Raw genomic sequence first — 19,292 nt, 5'->3', positions numbered from 1 at the left:
AAGCCTGTTACTTGTGGAAATGTCTGAGACTTGAACTTTAATAACTTGATCAAATTACTTTTCTCCAAGGAAATGCAGCAGTTTAACCAAAATAATGAGACTAAGTTCAAATAATAATACATGCTGTAGCTGTTAGTGAGGGTTAAAGTGGGAAATGGCAGGTGGGGGGAACCTTAACCCATGCTGCAGGTTGGGAAAAGGAATCATTTAATAATATATCACAATAGTAGAAAAAAAAAGTCATCTTTATTTCATTCCAGCAGATTTGTTTTCTCTGTGTAACGCTGTGATCAGCTGACTCTGTAGTCCTTGGCCCAGGTTTAGGTATCTCGGAAAGTGTTTGAAGTGTGACTTGAGCTTGATTCTGTAGCCAGGGGTGCAGCTGAATCTGCTCCAAGCTGGCCAGCTGTTCTGGGTTTCCAGTTAAATATAGCTCCAAAAAATTCTGGCAGTCTGATTAGAGAGAGGACACAAAACAAAGCAACAATCAGGATGGAAACTGCAGCAATCTTTTGGAACCAGTGAGGAAAATGTTTATACAGTGTCAGCACCAAAACACAGCTACTCTACCCGTGTCTCACCTTGGTGCAGCTCATTTTGAAATAAATTCTCCCTCAGAGGAACTTAGAGGTGGTAACTTGTTGCTCTTCATCCAGCATTTCATAAAGCAGTGCGCCCAGCTGCCAGACTGTGGTGGGGGCAGCCTCCATGTGTGAAAAACCCTGGAGGGGCGTACGCTGAGGTTCCTCCAATGCACAGACAGAAAGGAAGGATGAGGAACAGGTTCAGACTGAAATCAAAATCATCACTCTGCAGAGCAACAGCTGAATCAAGGGCAGAAGCCAGATGTCCTACCAGAGAAGCTGGAGTATGGTTCTTCCTGTACCAAGCAGCTACATCCAAAGTCTATGACCTGCTCTCGAGGGTCATTGGAGCCGGTTTCAGTGAACAAGTTTTTTCAGTGAACTGTCCTGCTCCTACCAGTTAGTCCCCGATGGCTTCATTAGAATCTGTGTAACTGGGTCCACACTTCTGCTTTTTTTCAAGTGTCTTTCTTTGGGTGCTGGCCTTCGTTTTGTCACCCTTTGCTGGCACAGCCTCAAATACCGACTGGCACACCTCAGCCTGTTTCTGGGGGACTCTGGTTTTGTGCTGGCCTTCCTTTTCTTTGCAGACACGCTGCTGTGGTTTGGTTTGGTTTGGTTTGGTGGTGGTGCCACAGCTCCCTGCAAACGAGATAAACCCAGTTATAATCAAACTGCATGTGCTGCAGTGATTCCTTAGTTCTATCATCAGATAATGTCAACTGATCCAGGAAGTCTGGGTGATGTTCAGTGTCACTGAGTTTTACTGTTCAACATTTTAAAAATCTGAAATTAATAAATGAATAAATGACAGCTACAGTTAGGAGAAAGACTGCAGTTTATTTCAGGTCTGTGACAGGACACAACCACCTGTCTGCAGCCACACATTCTACAGCACATCCAGCAGCACTGCATTTACACCCTCAGCACTGCTGGAAGGTAACTCTGTACACTTACCCAAGTACTGCACTTAAGTACAATTATTCCAGGTTTTTACTCAAGTAGTTCTACTTTCTCCACCTTCTGCAACACATGAAGCATTTAGCAGCATAGAAGCTACTTTAACTGGAAATAACCTCAGCAGAGACACTAAGATGCTGCTGGTAATTGTAATTGTAAAGACCATGTTTTCTGTAAACTTGTACAATGCAAATATTTGACAAAACTGTAAATATTCAAAAGATGAATTCAGCTGCTCTGATATGGCTGCAGAGTGACTGTGTAGGTGAACTGTGTGCTCTGAGGCTCCAGTCCATCATTCTGTGAGGTCAGTATCACAGAACAGGCCGAACAATCCAAAATCAGACTCCAACAATGACTTAAAATCTTTTATTAAAATTAATTAAGCAGTCAAAGATGAATGATGATCAAACAGGTTGCGTTCCTTTTTCAAATTTATCACCATGAACCTCCATTACAGCCCTGTAAGAACTGACCGCATATAGAACCACTGCACATATAGTGCACCAATATGAAGAGTTTCCTCACTTTTATCAAATTAACCTTCTATTTTCCAGTTTACTAACGTTAAGAAAAACATCATTTTAAAAAAAAAAAAAAAAAAAAAAAAAAAAAAGAAAAACATCAGCATTTTTATGGGAGATGATCCTGTACTTCCTGTCAGCAACAACTGCATATTCACACATGCAGGAATGTTAGCCTTCCTATGATGTTTTGTTTCTGCCCACCTGTGAGTGCATCATCAGTTAGCTCTTCTGTCACCTCTGGTTTGGTCTCCAGTGGTTTGAATGCAGTTTGCAGAGTCAGTTGAAATAATAAATGCAACAAAGACCCCAGAGTTTACTTCTGCAAGAACACCCACTGCATGAAAAGTGGGTTTTTTGACAGTTTCTTGTACCGTATTTTCCGGAGTATAAGTCGCACTTTTTTTCATAGTTTGGCTGGGGGTGCGACCTATACTCCGGAGCGACGTATATGTGACATTTATAACACATGAACCAAAATACTCCAGCCACTTGACATCTCTGTGAACTGCAGCTTTAAGGCAGTCTTGCGTAACCTGTGGGCGCAGTGGATGATGGATGGAGAGCACAGCTTAACGGCAACTGGGAGAATGCGCCACCCAACTTTCCTGGAAGTCATTGGATGGATCAAGAAAACATGGGCTTCAGTGACAAACCATCCTGTTGGGATTCAGAAAGGCTGGAATAATTGGAACTGCAGCTGACGACGAGTCTGACTAACGCGACACAGAAGAGGAAGTGGCGCTTCGTCTACGGAGTGTACGGAGTTGTTTAGAAGTGACACCGAGGATGAAGAATTCAATGGGTTGATGGTTTGGTTAACTTGTTAGTATGTTCTTTATGCTATGGTTATCTGAATAACTTAATGTTACGTTAACATACTGTAGCGATTCTCTTAGTTAGAGAGCGTGTTGATGTTGTGGGATTTCGGACTGTTCGGGAGGTTCGTGAAGGCAGCATGGAGAGAGAGAAAAAGACCGAGAGCTTGCCTGTGTGTGTGTTGCTGTTCCGCTGTTGTAGTTGTGGTTGGCGTGGCTGTGGCCTACAGCAGCCGTTTTTCTGTTAATAAAGACGATCTTTGTTGTGAATATCGCCGACTTTGGAAGTGTGTTTACAACGTTACAATACCGAACACGTGTTCGTTGTGCGTCATGTAGCTGAATGTGCTACGTTAGCATAACGTAGGTGTAACCGTGTTCATCCTGTTCTTTAATCCATTATTATTTTAAATTGCCGTTCAAGATGGAATTTCTGCTCTGAGTCTCGGATTCTATCAACCCCCCCCCCCCCCCCCCCCCCCCCCCCAAAAAAAAAGTGCGACTTATAGTCCAGTGCGACCTATATATGTTTTTTTCTTCTTTATTATGCATTTTTTGGCTGGTGCGACCTATACTCCGGAGCGACGTATAGTCCGAAAAATACGGTATGTAATATTGCCGCGCGCCTTGAGCTTTAGGGCTCTCAGCAGGAGGCTTTGGCCAGAACAATAAACTGTAGGGAAACTGCCGTGGACTCTCTGTGTCAGTGCTCCCTCAGCCCCCCCCTCTCCTCAGGTCTAGGGCAGGTTCTCATATGTAAAGGAGGTTTCTGTGAGTCATACAAATGCAAATCAAGTACTCACCAGTGGTCACCAGTACTCGCCAGAGGTCTACCCCTCCCAACAGTTGTAAGCAGCATATTTTTATTTTGAGATATATATAATCAAATTTACATTATCATCTTTTAAGCCTTTTTCCATTACAATGTGACTACACATAAATTATACAGCGAAACATTTAAACAAGACTAAACTCAGAAGAAGTAATTCTATTTTATAAATTAGTATTATCTAGTTGGAAATATACTTTTGGACGTTTTCAGCTTTTGTCCCTTTTTCCAATAAGGCTGTGAGCTTCTGTCTTTACATATTTATTTAATCCACTGGTAATCATAAAGTTTGATTCACCATGTCTCCTTGGCCAAATCAGGGCAAAATTAACATTTATAAATAAATTAAAATTTATTGGTGACTTGTTTCACCCCACATGATAAAAAATATGAAATATTCACAAATGATTTAGCTTTGTGTTTTGGTCTCCACCAGCTGCAGTCCTCTCATCTAGTGAAGCTTGTGAATCAGAGTAAAGAGAGAATCAGCCACATCAGCACAGACTAAATGCTGTCCTAGAGTCCTCGTGCATATTATTAGGGACACTTGTCATGAAAACAAGTTCTTAATCATTTTCTACTTCTATCACACTTACCATGGTCACATAGTCATATACCCTTTAATTTCGATCATAGTTTTAGCATCACTTACATATATATACACATACACACCTTGTTAGTACTGGGCTGGACCCTCTTTTGTCATCAGAAGATGGGTACACCATGTTCATAAAAGGATGGACATGGTCAGCAACTATATTGTTTAAACCATGTTCAGTTGGTACTAAGAGACCCAAAATATGCCAACAAAATATTTGAGTTGCTGTTGACTCAAGCAGTTGGCCCATCCTCATCTGATCTCTGACATGAGCAAGATGTTTTTGCCCGGAGAACTGCTGCTCTCTGGATGTTTCCTCTTTTTCACACAGTTCTCTGTAAATGCTAAAGATGGTTGTGCAGATCAGAAGTTTCTGAAATACTCAGACCAGTCACGTTCGGAGTCACTTAAAGGCTCACAGACACACATACTGACTCACTCACTAGCAAGTGTTAGCCGTTGGGCAGATTGCCTCATATTTGACTCTAGAATACTAGATAACCAATGATAACCTTCATCTATTAAAACATTGTACGAGGTCTTATGAATGATGATGATATTAAACTGGCATTAGCTATGTTAGCTTGCCTCTATCTCATCCATGGTTGTGTTGTGTTTTGAGCTGCATATCAAGACACTACTGCCCGCTCTGCTATATGGACTCCACCCACACTGTGGTGGTCCTCAATTGCAATGGAAACACAACACAACTGTGGCAAGTCGTGCCAAGTCGAGTCGACTTGCGCTGAGTAGTTACTTATGGAAATGCAGCTTATGCTAATGATCTTTTGTTTAATATTTAAATGTGTTCACAAATAAATTCTTTATTATTTATTAATCAAAATATGGTGATGTAGCAAGTAACATCACCTCTGAAAGATCTTGAAAAGATTTAGGATCTGTATCATCAGAACTTATGTCTTCAAGTCTTATACTTTAATGAGTGGCTGTGGCTCAGGAAGTAGAGCAGCTCATCTACTAACTGGAAGGTTGGTGGTTTGAATCCTGGCTGCTCCAGTCTGCATGCCAGTCTGCAAATTATCCTTTGGCAAGCTACTGTTTATCGGAGTGTGGATGTGTGTGCAAGGAAATTAATTTCCATTTTTAATGCATGCTGTGAAATAAAACAAAAAAGTAATCGTTAAAAAACAACTTCAAATGAACAAAAAAATTATTCAGCTGAATGTTCAGAACACAGCCACATGTGGAGCACCTCACACCCGTACACCCTTTCCCATCAGGATACATCCTTTTCAAACCTAAAGGACATTCATTTCTTGTTCCCCTCTGGGGTTACTTGTTCTATTTTGGATTGAAGTAAGTCGTCCTCAAGCATCTTTAGAGTTTGCCGGACTCCTTTCTCCACCCTGCGGAAATGCAGCCTCTTCCAGAGGCTCTGCTGCTGCTGACGCCCCCACTCCAGGTCCTTGAGAAAGACCTGCAAAGAGGAACAAGAAGGACACTGGATTTACTGACACACACCTGACAATCTTGTTTCAGCATCTTTAAGTTCAGTGTCTTTGTACACGTAAAATTCATCAAGCTTGATTCTGCAAAGCTAATTCATATCTCACGGCTTTTCTTTTCTAAATCAGGAGTCTCACTGTGCAAAATGGTCGATCAGTGCTATCTTCAGAAGCTGATATACCATTACCCCAAACCAGTACTGTCTAACTCTAAACACACGAGTGCTAGCTTAACAGTCCAACTGAGTGAGCTAAAGTAAGACCTTGATTATCAGATGTTAGCATGGTTCATGTCTACAAGTCACAGCCTATTCAGGCGCTCATGCTCAGGAGAGGAAAAGCAGGGATAAAATACCCTTAATGCCAAAGGGTAGAAATATGTACCGTTGATCCTTTGTGTTTTGTTTTTGAACTTTCAAGCTCTTTTTTTTTTTTTTTTTATTAAATATCTTCTTAGTTTGCTTATTGTTTAGATGTTCCCCTTCATGCATTCCCTTGGTATTTTAATCGTGAATGCTAAGTTCCAGTTACTGTTGTGTTTCTTATATTCCCTCAGTGTTACTTGCCTTTTCTTTCTTTGTCTGCATTTCCCTGTTAAGTTATTGCTGCTCACTTCCTGTTTGGTTTAGGCATAATTTGTTTGTCATGTTTAATTTTACTTCCATCCCTGCCTCATTGCATTGATTGTCTACACCAGTGAACATCAACTGGCGGCCCGCGGGCCACATCCGGCCCGCCAGAGTTTCCCATCTGGCCCCCCAATATTATTAAAATCAAGTAAAGTGAGGGTTTTGCATGTTATATTCCTATATTCATTAAAAAACAAAACAAAAAAACAACAACAATAAAAACGCCTTCTGAAAGACTGTCCATAGATAAACTCGTTGCGGTCATTTACCATTTTACTGTTTCCTGTGCTCATATCTATAATAAGATCAACTGTGCACATTTGCGGTGTTTCATAACAACCGTCAACAAAACAGAAGAACATGCAAGTGCAAGACTTGCACATCACATCATTAAAAATAGTAGAAATTTGAAAGGAAAATTGAAATATCAAATAATAATATATTACTTAGGATACACTATTAATTTTATTTTAGTTTACGAGAGCTTTTGACCCTCACACTGCCTCAAAGTAGTTTAAAAGCACTGTACTTTACGGCCTAAGGTTGCTGAGATTCAAACTCATCTGAGATGTTTAGTAGACACATCTATGGTGTGAATTTGAACATTCTAGGTCACATCATTATCAAGTTATGGCCAACGCTAAAGTTTTGTGGAACAGACGCAGCCGACGACACCAAGGATATGACAGTAGCTTGACTTTTTCTTCAAAACAACTGAAAAGGGTTTGAAGTGTTTTATAGGTATTTCTCTTCTTATATTGTGCTGTATGTGTATACCTTAAGTTGCTGTTTGACACGTTGGTGGTCCCAGGATGAGGCGTTTTCTCGTATCACGCTGAGAATGGGGTGCCAGTTCTCAGAGATATCGGCCCCTTCAGTGACAGAAGCCAGGACTTTGACCCGCTGGCCATTGTGGCTCCTGGGAACTCCTCGGACATACAGGGACTGCTTCCCCACATCACTGAGAGGGTTCAAATATAAGCTGCACAAAGACATGGACACAAACAGTTCAATTCTATATGGATTACATGTGTGACTGTATCCGTATACGTGTGTCTCTGAGGCCATTTTTGCATTTCACCATTTTACTGTTGTTTTTGCCACTCTAACCCCATTTTAAAATGTTCTTGGTGGTCTCACTCATGAAACTCTTACAAGTAATAAACTGATGGTCACTATCAATAATCTGATACAATATCAAGGTTTGTGATTCAATATACTGCCATCCTGTAAGTGAAGTGATGTAATTCAGTTTTGGAAAACTGTCATAGCATAAAAAACATACTATTAATACAGCAATCAGAGTTAAAAAAAAACAAACAAAAAAAATCTTTTATGCAAAGCAGTGGAATCTACATTTACATTTATCTTCTACTCTATGTAAGCACCAACATCATATTACTACTACACAAAATCATTTTTTCAGTGAGTTTTGGATACAGTGAGAAGTTTCTTACTGCACAGTGTGAATGCTGGGATGTTCTCTGCAGGCATCTACCAGAATTAGAGCAGCATCGTCTCCAATGTTGTTATAAGCTACATTGAGCTCCTGGAGCATTTTGTGCTGTTGGAGCCTCTTAGCCAGATCCAGGGCACCCTCATCTCCCAGCCCAGTGTGCATCAGGGACAGGTATGTCAAGGACTGGTTCTTTGGCAGGGACTCCAGCAGGATGTGGGCTCCAGACTCCAACAGAGGGTTGTCGCACAGTCTGGAGGACACATTCAATAATGAGACATTTCTGGTTTGGTTTAGGACTAATGAGCTACCCAAGGCCTGGTGGTACAAATACAAGCTGAAGAACTGTAACTGCGGTCGGTATCAAGCTGAGTGTCAGAAAGAGTACTACCAAGTGAACCATGAATATTAAAATAAAATTTAAAAAAGGAACAGCTTCTCTAGAATCGACCGTGCAGGCTAGGCTTTCTTGATTCGGGTTTTGGCATCATCCTTCGTACCTCCTGACATCATGATTTTGCTTCCAAGGTAGGTGAATTCATTGACATCCTCCATCATCTGTCCCTAAACCTGTACTGGCTCCTTTTGTTTGTCATTGATGGGTAGGACTTTTGTCTTCTCCTGGCTGATCTTAAGACCCATGCATAATGAAGTCTTTCTCAATCCGTCAACTTTCTCCTGCATGTCTTAAAGCCAATGTGAAAGTCTTTAAAGGAGATGATAATATTGAAATTTGGATTACACAAAAATTTGGTTCTTTTAAATAGTTTTTTACAGCACTGCAATTTTTATATCATATATTTAAAAATCAGACCACCAGTCTGATTTTTAAGGTTTTGCACTAAATATATGAGAAGAATTATAGACCATGAGATTCTATGTGTACCCAATGAGAAATATAATTTGTTGTAAAATAAAACATAATGACAACAGCTGTTCAACAAATCTTAACAACCCAAAATAAAGGATAAGTATAACACAGACAAACAGAGGCTGACTTCTATTTTTCCATATGAATGCAACAAAGAGTTTTCTGATTTCCTTGAATAAATTGCTTGGAATTCTAGTTTCAGTTGATGTTTTGCATAACTTGACATGCTGGTAGTGTTCTAACCTGTACCGTGTTTGCAGGTGCAGTGTAAAAGCATGTTGCACCCCTCTTTGATTTTACTATTTATGCATTTTCAAATATTGTCTCCTCATTAAAATAAAGGCCCAAATAAGTTTTTTCAAGTTTTTCAGAAAAGACAAAAAAACTGAACAAAACATCAAAAACATGATAATTTAGGCAAAAATAAAACTTTCATTAAAAAAAAAAAAATGACATAGGCCACTATTTTAACAAGGTGACAATATGGCAAAGTAAAGGGGTGATTCATTTGAACACACAGGGTGAAAACATCAATGCAGTAATAAATGTAGAGTCTTACTTTAGAGATCTAATAACACTCTTGGGGTCTAGTAGGACATCTCTCAGCAAGATGCAGGACTCGGGACCGAGGCTGTTAAACTGCAAACTGGAGACAACAGAAACAATCACAATAAGTATGTCATTGGTTTAGAAAGAAAGCATTGTTTTCTTGCAGGTTTATCATATTAAATCTTAACAGTATTATGTTACTATGCTACTGTTGAGCTGTCCAACATATGATGCAAGCTGGGACACCTACAAAAGTGGCTGAGAAGAACAAGGCTATGGTCCTGTGGGACTTCAAGTTCCCAACAGACAGACAAGCAGCTACTGCCAACCAACCATAGAGGTGGTTGTCAAGGAGCAGAAGACTGCAGTTGTGATAGACATGGCAATTCAACAGATTCCAGGCACAACATCAGAGGTCTCTGTCCAAAAGAGTGCAGTCCTAGCAAAAGCTAAGCTACTGTGCAGAACCCTCAAACTCCCAGGCCCCTGGCAGAGCACATGAGTCTGAGGAACACACATACTATATTATATATACTCACAGGCTACTTCATTAGGTATACTTGTTTTAACTACATGTTAATGAAAACACACAGTCAGCCAATCGCATGGCAGCAACCAAATGTGCATATAGACATGGTCAAGAATACCTGTTGAATTTCAAACTGAGCTTCAGAATGGGGAAGAACAGTGGTTTAAGTGAATCTGAAAGTGGCATGGTTGTTGGTGCCAGATAGGCTGATCTGAGTATTTCAGAAAATGCTGATCCAGACACCATCTCGGGTTTATAGAGAATGGTCTGAAAAAGAGAAAATGTCCAGTAAGCCACGGCTCTCTTTCTGATGGCAGAGGAGAATGGCCGGACTGCTTTGGGCACAAATAATAGTAGTAATAGTAACCCAAATAATTACTTGTTAGAACCAAGTTAGGCAAAATAGCAATGTCTGAATACAGCAGCAGAAAACCACAGAACGTCAAACTTCCCCCAGCTGCTGGTATAGCTGACCTTATCCACAAATCAAAGCCATCTACTTGCCAGCTTGATCTTCTACTATTTGGGTTAAAGATTCCGCTCATTCCTTAACCCCTCTAATAACTGCCATTGTTCATTCCTCCCTCTCCTTTGGTACTCTTCCTTCATCAAATCACCTGTGCTCACCCCAATCCACAAGAAATCTGGCACAGATCCCAATGACTTTTGTCTAATCGCAAATCTTCGTTTTCTTTCCAAAAAAACAGTTGCATCTCAGGTTCATGATCACCTCACTATCAACAATCTTTATGAACAGTTCTAGCACTGAAACTGCTCTGATTAAAAGGAGCAATGCTCCTCATGGCTCATTATTCATTGGACTACTTTACATCCTTATCCTCCTGAACTTGAGTGCACCATCTGACATAATTTTCCATTTAATAATCGAATGCACTTGAATTGGCCACCTATAAAAGCAGAAAATTTGGCAGTTTTGCTGGTATGGAGCTTTCAGGTATGTGTTAACACAATGCTGCAATCTTCCCAGGAGTGGACATCCATGCAAAGTCACCCTGAGGCTAAGTGGAAGGAAGGAGACCAAGGACTAGTGAGTGTCAAAACCGTTATTTGGATGAAAGAACAAAGATCCATGAGTACATCAGGAAGATGGCCACAACTGATCATGTGCTTACTAATTACCCAGGCAGCAGATACCTGAGAAAGAAGGAAGAACATCAACCATCATGGAAGGACAGGCCTCTACACGGCATATACCACCGGCAAATAGAAGAAGGGGCAGATATCAAAAAATCCTACCTGGATTTTCAGCTGGGCTGAAAGACAGCACAGAGGCACTAATCATGGCAGCACAGGAGCAAGCTCTAAACACAAGATCGATAGAGGCTGGGTGGGCTACCACACAAGGCAAGACCCCAGGTGCAGGCTGTGCAGAGACAATCCAGCACATAACAACAGATGCAAGATGCTAGCAGGCAGGGCATACATGGAACACTATAACCAAGTGGCTGGCATAGTATGCAGGAACATCTGTCTAGAGTATGAGTATGAGAGAATAGCTAAGAAGATGTGGAAGGTGAAGGTAACAGTGGTCCCCATGGTTATTGGAAGACTCGGGGCAGTGACCTCCAAACTGGGAGAGTGGCACTAGCAGATTCCAGGAATGAAGAGCGTAGTCCTAGGAACAGCTAAGATACTGAATAAGATAATGAATAAGTGAATATCCCTATTTGAGTAATGTTCTAATTCATTTTATGATAAGAACTACTCACCTAAGGAAAGAAAATCAACAGTCCATCATTACTTTAAGAAATTATGGTCAGTCAAGCCGAAAAAATTCAAGAGCTTTGAAAGTATCTTCAAGTGCAGACGCAAAGACCATCAAATGTTGAACTCTAATTAAAATGCTGCTCCATCCTACCTGGTTGCTCTATTCCTTGGAGCGCCATTGCAACACTTTTGTGCACAATATATCTTATATTTTATATATTTATCACTACATATATATTTATACTATGTATCTAGGTATATCTAGGCATATTCAGTTGTGTGGACATGTGGATGTATGTGTATATATATATATATATGTACAGGTGTGTGTGTGTGTGTGTGTCTGCTCACTGCGCTGGCCTGCAAAGTAATGGCAGCAGTCTCTGCAGAGAAAGCAGCGGAGTCCCATATGAGTTTCTTTGTGTATGAAAGCCACCTGAGAAGCTCACACAAGGTGGCTACAGAAACGTTGCAGCCGCAACGATTGTGATTAACCTGTTCAGCCCTGCCGAGTCCTCTTGTGTATTTCCAGCAGTGTTTGAATTTATCAGTGAGAGAATAATCAGGAAAAATAATCAAAGCATCAACATTAGGACTCATAAATATCAAGAAATTCCTGGAGGGAGACTGCTGAAACTATTGGAATGGACGTGAGGGAATGAAGAAAGTGGAAAAACAGAGGGACAAATATGCTTGTAGCCAAAAAACTGAGCAGAGGACCAAGGAGGGGGAAAAAGTCCCAGATGGCACTGTATATAAAACACTGGCACATAACCACAAGGTAAATAACACACGATCCACGAGCATAAATGCCGCAATGACGTCGACCACTTCTGTACGTTGTGAACAGAGCCTCTGCAAAGACCCTGCAAGTCTAATTAGCGAGCATCTAACCAAGCTAGCTCTCTGAGCAGCTCCAAAACAGAAGCAGCATCACATGGTGAATAACATCAGGATGCAGCTGGATTTGAGCTTTGAGTCCTTCCAAGAGTTCAGTTTGTTTTTGTCAAACCTTCGCTGAAGTTTATTGTAGAGTTTACTGGGTTTTGGAGTTTATGTTTTTCTATATGTTTCTCCCTGTTGATGTTCATGTGTTCATTCACATTTAGCATGTGATACAATTTTTTTTTAATGGTATCTTTTTTTATTACACTCTTGCTCCTTGAATCTTGTGCCTGATTAAGTATGAAAAGCTAAAACTAATACTAACGAAAACTAAACTGAAACTAAGCATTAAACCAAAAATAAAAATTAATAAAAATGAGCAAAACCACTCTGAATAAAACTAACTGAATTAGAGAAAAAAGTAAAAACGAACTAAAACTAAAACATGATGTGAAATCCAAAACTATAATAACCCTGGATGAGACCGGACCAAGACCAAAAGTTACCAGCTGTTATACAGGATAAGTTTATCAGTTACCAACCTCAGAAACCACAAGTTAACAGCACCCCAGATAAACACCACTTAAATGCTTCACAGAGTTCAAGTAGCACACACATCTCAACATGAACTGGTTAGAAAAGACTGCGTGAATCTGGACTTTATGGTCAAACTGCTGCAAAGAAGCCACATCTAAGGAAGAACAACAAGGAATGGACATTAGACCAGTGGAAATCTGTCCTTTGGTCTGATGAGTCCAAATTTGGTTCCAAACTCCATGTAAGACACGCAGAGGGTGAGCGGATGGTTCCTACATTTGTAGTTTCCACTGTGAAGTATGTATGAAGTAGGGAGTGTAACTGTATGGGGGTGCTTTGCTGGTGACACTTTATTCAAACAGCAAGGCACACTTAACCAGCATGGTTACCACAGCATGCTGCAGTGACATGCCATCCCACCATCTGATTTGCGCTTAGAGGGACCAACATTTGTTTTTCAACAGGACAATGACCCCAAGTGCACCTCCAGCCTCTGTAAGGGCTATTTGACCAAGAAATAGGGTGCTGGAGTGACCTGGCCTCCACAATCACCTGACCCAGTTGAGATGGTTTGGGATGGCCTGGACCACAGAGTGAAAGCAAAGCAGCCAACAAGTGCTCAGCACCTCTGGGAACTCCTTCAAGACTGTTGGAAAACCATTTCAGGTGATGACCTCATGAAGCTGACCGAGAGAATGCCAAATGTGCAAAGCTGTGATCAAAGTAAAAGGTGCCAACTTTGAAGAATCTAAAACATTTTGGTTTGTTAAACACTTTTAAGTTTACTACATGATTCCTTATGTGTTCCTTCATAGTCTGGATGACTTCAGTATTAATTTAAAATTTAGGAAAATAATTAAATAAAAACATTGAATGAGAACATGTGTCCAAACTTTTGACTACGAGTTAACGTTTTAGTTCACTAAGCTGTCTGAATCTCTCACACATCCAGCTTTGCATTGAGACACATTTATCATACGATTCTGACCTTTATGATCAACTAAACGATAGCTCAACATGCACTGGTAAAGGCAATCTAACATCTAATACAAAACAAAAGTAGTGGTAGTAGCTATACACATCTACAATGTTCAGCATCATGTAAAAAGTCCTCTTCCTTTACTCAGGTTGTGTTTTAGTCTGCAAATAACAAGTTTGTCTTACTTGAGGTTGCGTACATGTCTGAAGGCAGGCCACAGCATCTGAAGCATGTCATTAGTCAGGAGACAGGAGGATAGGTCCAGCTTTTCAAGGTAGTAACTACAGCAAAGCACCACAAGACATTTTTAAAAGTCATAAAAAAAAACATTTAAAGAAAAATCAGACAATTCCTTTGTATCCACACAGATCAGCTCTGACTTTGACATATCTGCACTATGCAATCTCATATCAGCAATGTTTATATACACCAGTGGTTCCCAAAGTGTGGGCCGAAGGTCACAGTGATAACAGAAATTAAGTTTGAAATTACAAGTATATACAGTTACATATTTATATAAATGTATTTATTCATATAAAAAGTGAATGAAAATGGTGATAAGAGGTGTTTGTGATATTACTTATTACTCTGACCTAAATTTACTGCTCTTGTATTGAAGTTTGTGTGCCAGCGGCAAGTGGGTGACATATTGGCATTAGTGCTCTACATATGAGTGGGTAATATTAACAATTTATAGCCAACAGCCTGTGTTGTTTAGTTTTTTGAAAATGAAAATTTCATAGAAATACATCACTTTCTCTTGTATTTTCATGAGAATGAAGACAGGCTTCTACAGTTGGGGGGTGGGGGTGGGGGCACTGACATACACTACTGAAATGAAGTACTATGATCCCAATTCCAAAAAAAGTTGGGATTCTGTGTAAAATGTAAATGTAAAACAGACAATAATTTGCAAACCATAAAATCATATTATATTTATAACAGAACACAAAAAATATGCCAAAGGTTTACACTGAGACATTTTACAAGTTCATGAAAAATCATTAGCTTATTTTGAATTTGATGGCTACAACATATCTCATAAAAGTTGGGACAAATTAAACAAAAGGCTGGAAAAGTAAATGGTGCTAAAACAAAAACAGTTGGAGGAACATTTTGCAAGAAATTATTTTAGCTGGCAATAGTTCGGTAACATGATTGGGCATAAAAAGAGCATCTTAAAGATGGAGACTTTCTCAAAAGTAAACATGTCCAGAGATCTCCAAAAAAATTGTGGAACAATTTCAAAATTATGCTCCTCAACAAAAAAAATGCAAAGACTTTGAATATCTCATCTTCTACAGTACATAATATCAGCAAAAGATTTGGAGAATCTGGCGAAATCTATGCACAAGGAATAAAGGTAAAAATCAATGCCTGTGGTCTTCAGCACTACATTAAAAACAGGCAATATTGTGTCACTGAAATCAATGAATGGGCTTAGGAACACTTCCGCTTCCACAAATGCAGCTTAAAGCTCTGTTAGGACATTGTTTTTGGAAAACACCACATCCTCTGGACTAAAGAGGAGAGGGACCTGCTCTCTCTTTTATTACAAGAAAATGAGATGCTACACTGATTAACATGGCCCTGTCCCAACCTTTTTTAAATGCGTTGTTGCCATAAAATTCAAAATTACGTTGTTTTTTAAAAAAAAAAAAAAAAAAAGTTTAAGCATTTGATGTGTTTTCTGTATTCCACTGTGAATGAAATATGGGTTTATGAGATTTGCAAATCACTGAATTCTGTTTTTATTTACAGTGTATCCAGAATCACATCCTTTGTGGAATTTGGGTTGTATTTTTCTGACACTTTTTCAGACTTATTCACAGAGAAAAATATTTAATGTAGCTAAAAACATGAAGAAATCTAATTCAACAGACAATCTGCATACACCTCTAGTCAGTCAAACTCTAATCCAGTTCAGTCAAATAATAATTTACCTTGCAGGGGTGCATGAAAGCACAGAACTCAGTATGAAACATTTAAGTGATGTCATACGAATGCTGGTGAGGCAGATAGCTCTGACTGAAGCTAGAACCTCTGCAGTAAGTCTGGGGTTCTGGAACTCATATAGCAGGACCAACAGATCCATCAGCTCCTCTGGAGGCTGTGGCTTGTTAAGCTCTAGTGTTGAATAAGAGAAAGAGATTCTCATTATTCATATGTAAATCAAATTTCTTCACACACTTACACTCCCCTCCAAAAGTATTGGAACCGTGTGGTCAATTCCTTTACTTTTGCTGTAGATTAAAAACATTTGAATGTTAGATTCAACTCATTGTCATTGTGCACACAACGAAATGATCGTTCCAGATCACTCATCCAGAGACGAGCATCTGCGGTCATGCAGCCAGACCAGCGCTACAGTATTTTAACCCCTCTGGGTTAAAATATTCTAAAGTTCAACTGATGTAAAAGTACAAATATCAAATGAAAGTAAATTTAAACATGAACATATTTATTGGATAAAAGAACATGTATGTTACCTCTAACAAGGTATTTCCTAATGGCACTTGTGATCTGGGCCACAGTGGCGCTTTGAATGCTGCAGCCAAGTTGTTGGAGAAGCACACGGTTACCATATTGCAATAGCCCACCCATGAAGATAGGGTACAACTCAAAAGGCTTGCGTTCACTGTATTGCTGTGGCTGAGGGCCATGGACTCCTAGAAGGCTTTGCTCCACCTGGTCAAGGACATCCTCGTTGTAGCTATCCTCAGTGCGGAACATTTCAGCTGCCATGGTTTTGGCAATGCTGCCTTTGGTGCGACTGCTGATTTTCTCATACAGCTTTGGGAAAAGTTTAAGAAGATTGAATACCGCAAAGATTCGGAGGGGAATGAACTTAGAAAAGATATTAATAAGTGCATTGACATCCTCGCTTGCCTGACCAATGGCTATAGACACTTGACTGGTGAGCTTCTCCAGAGCTGATTTGTTCTCTCCTAGAACTACATAGAGTGCCGCCAGGTATTCTTGCATGGCTGGGACAGCAAACACATACTGCCTCTCATTGTTCTCCTGTAATTCTTGTGGTATATATTTACTACTTTCTACGCAGGGAGCCAAGAAGAAGTCTAGCACATCAGTGCGGAACATGGCCAGCTGACGCAGCTCCTCATCCGTCTTGGTCTTCCCTCCTATCCACTGCTCTAGGTCTGCTTCTGAGAAGGATGTGCGTTTGTATTTTACGCCTTCAAACGCAAGCTTACCAACTGTACGGACAACATATAACATCAGAGAACTGTGGTGTTCCTGAATGGGCGTATTTGCCCCTGCTCCTGAACCCAGCACTTCACCCCCAAAGTTGAGCCTGAGGAAACTGGTGTATATGCCAGTTAGCGTGCGGATGGGGGCCTTGACATTGGTGAAATGTAGGAAGTGTAAGATTGCGCATGTGAGCCAGCAGTAGGATGGGAGGAAGCATGCAGCAGCGAGCTGGCTCTCTCTCTGGAGGTTGAGGTAAAGCAGTTCTACAAGAGCCTGGGCCTCTTCGTTATGTGGAGAATCACTCTGCTGTAGAAGGCGGCTGGTGAAGTACGCCCGCTGGCGTTCTGGGTCATTAAAGCCACAAATCTGTGCATAGCGACTGACATACTTATGAGGGATACAGTCCAAAGCAGACAGTCTAGTGGTAACCAAGATGCTGGCCTGTGAAGAATACAGTGGACAAATACATAAATACCAACAAAACACAGACTAACAAACTTCAACCAAGGCTGAAAATTCACTACACATCACACATGAACTGAGTCCCTGGATCTGAATTACTTTGTTCACGGTTTATGAGATCATGATGACAATGTCTCTGACTTTTTTCTTATTTCAACTGGAAACGTGTTTGACAGAAAATGCTCAATATTGCTCTGTTTAATATTCCAGCATCCAAATCTTGCTCTGACAGTTTTCTAGCAAATCCATTCTTAACTTTTTCATTAATCCTACTATGAAACAGACACACCCCACCAATCAGGTAACATCCTAAGCAGAGGTCATAAGAAGGATCAAAAAATAATGTTTTTGATGTGTTAGCATACTTTTGCAAACTCCTTGTTTGTAAAAGTCTAAATAAAACCCAGTCATGTTCTGCATGGTAAATTCTTTATTCACTTTATTTCCTCCATCAAAACCTGAAAAGCTATCATCAAATACCTGGTCATATTTAAAAACATTAATTTATTTAAATAAATGCCTGGAGTTTGGGTACTCCAGCTCTTGCAATTATTCTTCATCAGTAAACTTTTTTTTTCTTTCCATATTTGTTTCTTCAGTTTACCAAAACTAAATTTGTGCAGCACAACAAATAGGCAGTCTGCCCTCTAAGTAACTCTCACATTACTTCAAGGGTTTATTGTGAAGAACTGAACAGTCCAAATTAGATTTCAGAAAAGCTGAACAGATGAGCTAAAATTATTATAGTGACACTTTACTGTCTCTTACCTCAGGCAACAGATATTTTCTCAGCAGGTTTACCACAACTACACTGGGATGCAGTGCCTCATTTGGATCACTGCAAAGCTCTGAAGCTCCAATTCGGAAATCCAGCTGCATCTTTTCCATCCCGTTGAAAATGAAGAGCACATCCTTGGCCTGGTTTCCCTCCCCAGTAAGCAGGGGGTGTTTTTTCAGGTGTAGGTACTTCCGGCTCACCATGTCTCTTAGGGAAGTCACCCTGTGTGGGAGAGCATCTGTGTTTTTAGAACTATAAAACAGAAGTGTGATGCTTTGGCCTGACAAAGTTATAAATCCGTATAAATCAAATTCTACAAAAAAGTAAGTCCAAGCTTGCCCATATAAAAAAAATAAATTAAAATAAATAAAAATATTATAATCACATTCACTGTCAGGACTGTTTTTTGGGTTTTTTTTGTATGTTTCACATTATTTGTGTACTAGGCACACAGTAAGGCTGTTGGAAAATTGAAATAAGTCTGCAAATGATTAGCTACAACATTAAAACCACACACACACACACACACACACACACACACACACACACACACACACACACACACACACACACACACACACACAGATCTCGCAGACTGGGCCCTCTGTTAGGCATTCCCAGTGAACCCTCACTTTATGTTTAGGTGTGCCAGGTCTGTCCAGCATCAACCCAAGCCAGCTGCCTCTCACCAAGAGCAACTCCAGACTGGATCAGAGTCCACATCCTCTCCTGGAGACTGGTTCCAGAGCCCAGGCCATGCATTGAGGTGAGTCTGAGTATATCAGCTAGCTGGTATCTCTCTTCATGCTCCTTCCCCACTAGAGAAATGATATTCAATGTCCCAATAACCAGTGTCTGTAACTGGGGATCAGTCCTGTTAAATTAACACTCTATTAT

The 19,292-nt window shown here is 40.2% G+C and overlaps 1 protein-coding gene and 1 long non-coding RNA gene across 4 annotated transcripts in view; both read right to left on the bottom strand.

The window, feature by feature from the left end:
* Positions 1-248: 248 nt before the first annotated feature.
* LOC115790957 (uncharacterized) lies at positions 249-2,147 on the bottom strand. The gene is made up of 3 exons (XR_004020828.1): positions 856-2,147; positions 582-746; positions 249-453 (listed from the first exon to the last, which is right to left on the bottom strand). It is a non-coding gene; the product is annotated as an uncharacterized LOC115790957 (long non-coding RNA).
* A 1,733-nt stretch (positions 2,148-3,880) lies between these two features.
* Positions 3,881-19,292, bottom strand: part of nlrx1 (NLR family member X1) — a 36,481-nt gene continuing 21,069 nt past the window's right edge. For all 3 annotated transcript variants that reach the window (XM_030745223.1, XM_030745224.1, XM_030745225.1), the window contains exons 5-12: positions 18,386-18,617; positions 16,432-17,596; positions 15,886-16,069; positions 14,128-14,223; positions 9,295-9,381; positions 7,866-8,117; positions 7,186-7,390; positions 3,881-5,751 (exon numbers count right to left, since the gene is read on the bottom strand). In XM_030745223.1, the coding sequence (XP_030601083.1) occupies positions 5,584-5,751; positions 7,186-7,390; positions 7,866-8,117; positions 9,295-9,381; positions 14,128-14,223; positions 15,886-16,069; positions 16,432-17,596; positions 18,386-18,617 (2,389 nt within the window). In that variant the 3' untranslated portion in view covers positions 3,881-5,583. The remainder of the gene's footprint in view (positions 5,752-7,185; positions 7,391-7,865; positions 8,118-9,294; positions 9,382-14,127; positions 14,224-15,885; positions 16,070-16,431; positions 17,597-18,385; positions 18,618-19,292) is intronic.

The sequence above is a fragment of the Archocentrus centrarchus genome, chromosome 13, assembly GCF_007364275.1.
Source record: "Archocentrus centrarchus isolate MPI-CPG fArcCen1 chromosome 13, fArcCen1, whole genome shotgun sequence".
Taxonomy (NCBI): Eukaryota; Metazoa; Chordata; class Actinopteri; order Cichliformes; family Cichlidae; genus Archocentrus; species Archocentrus centrarchus.
Note: the sequence above shows the minus strand (reverse complement) of the source record. Positions and strands in the feature narration are given on the sequence as shown.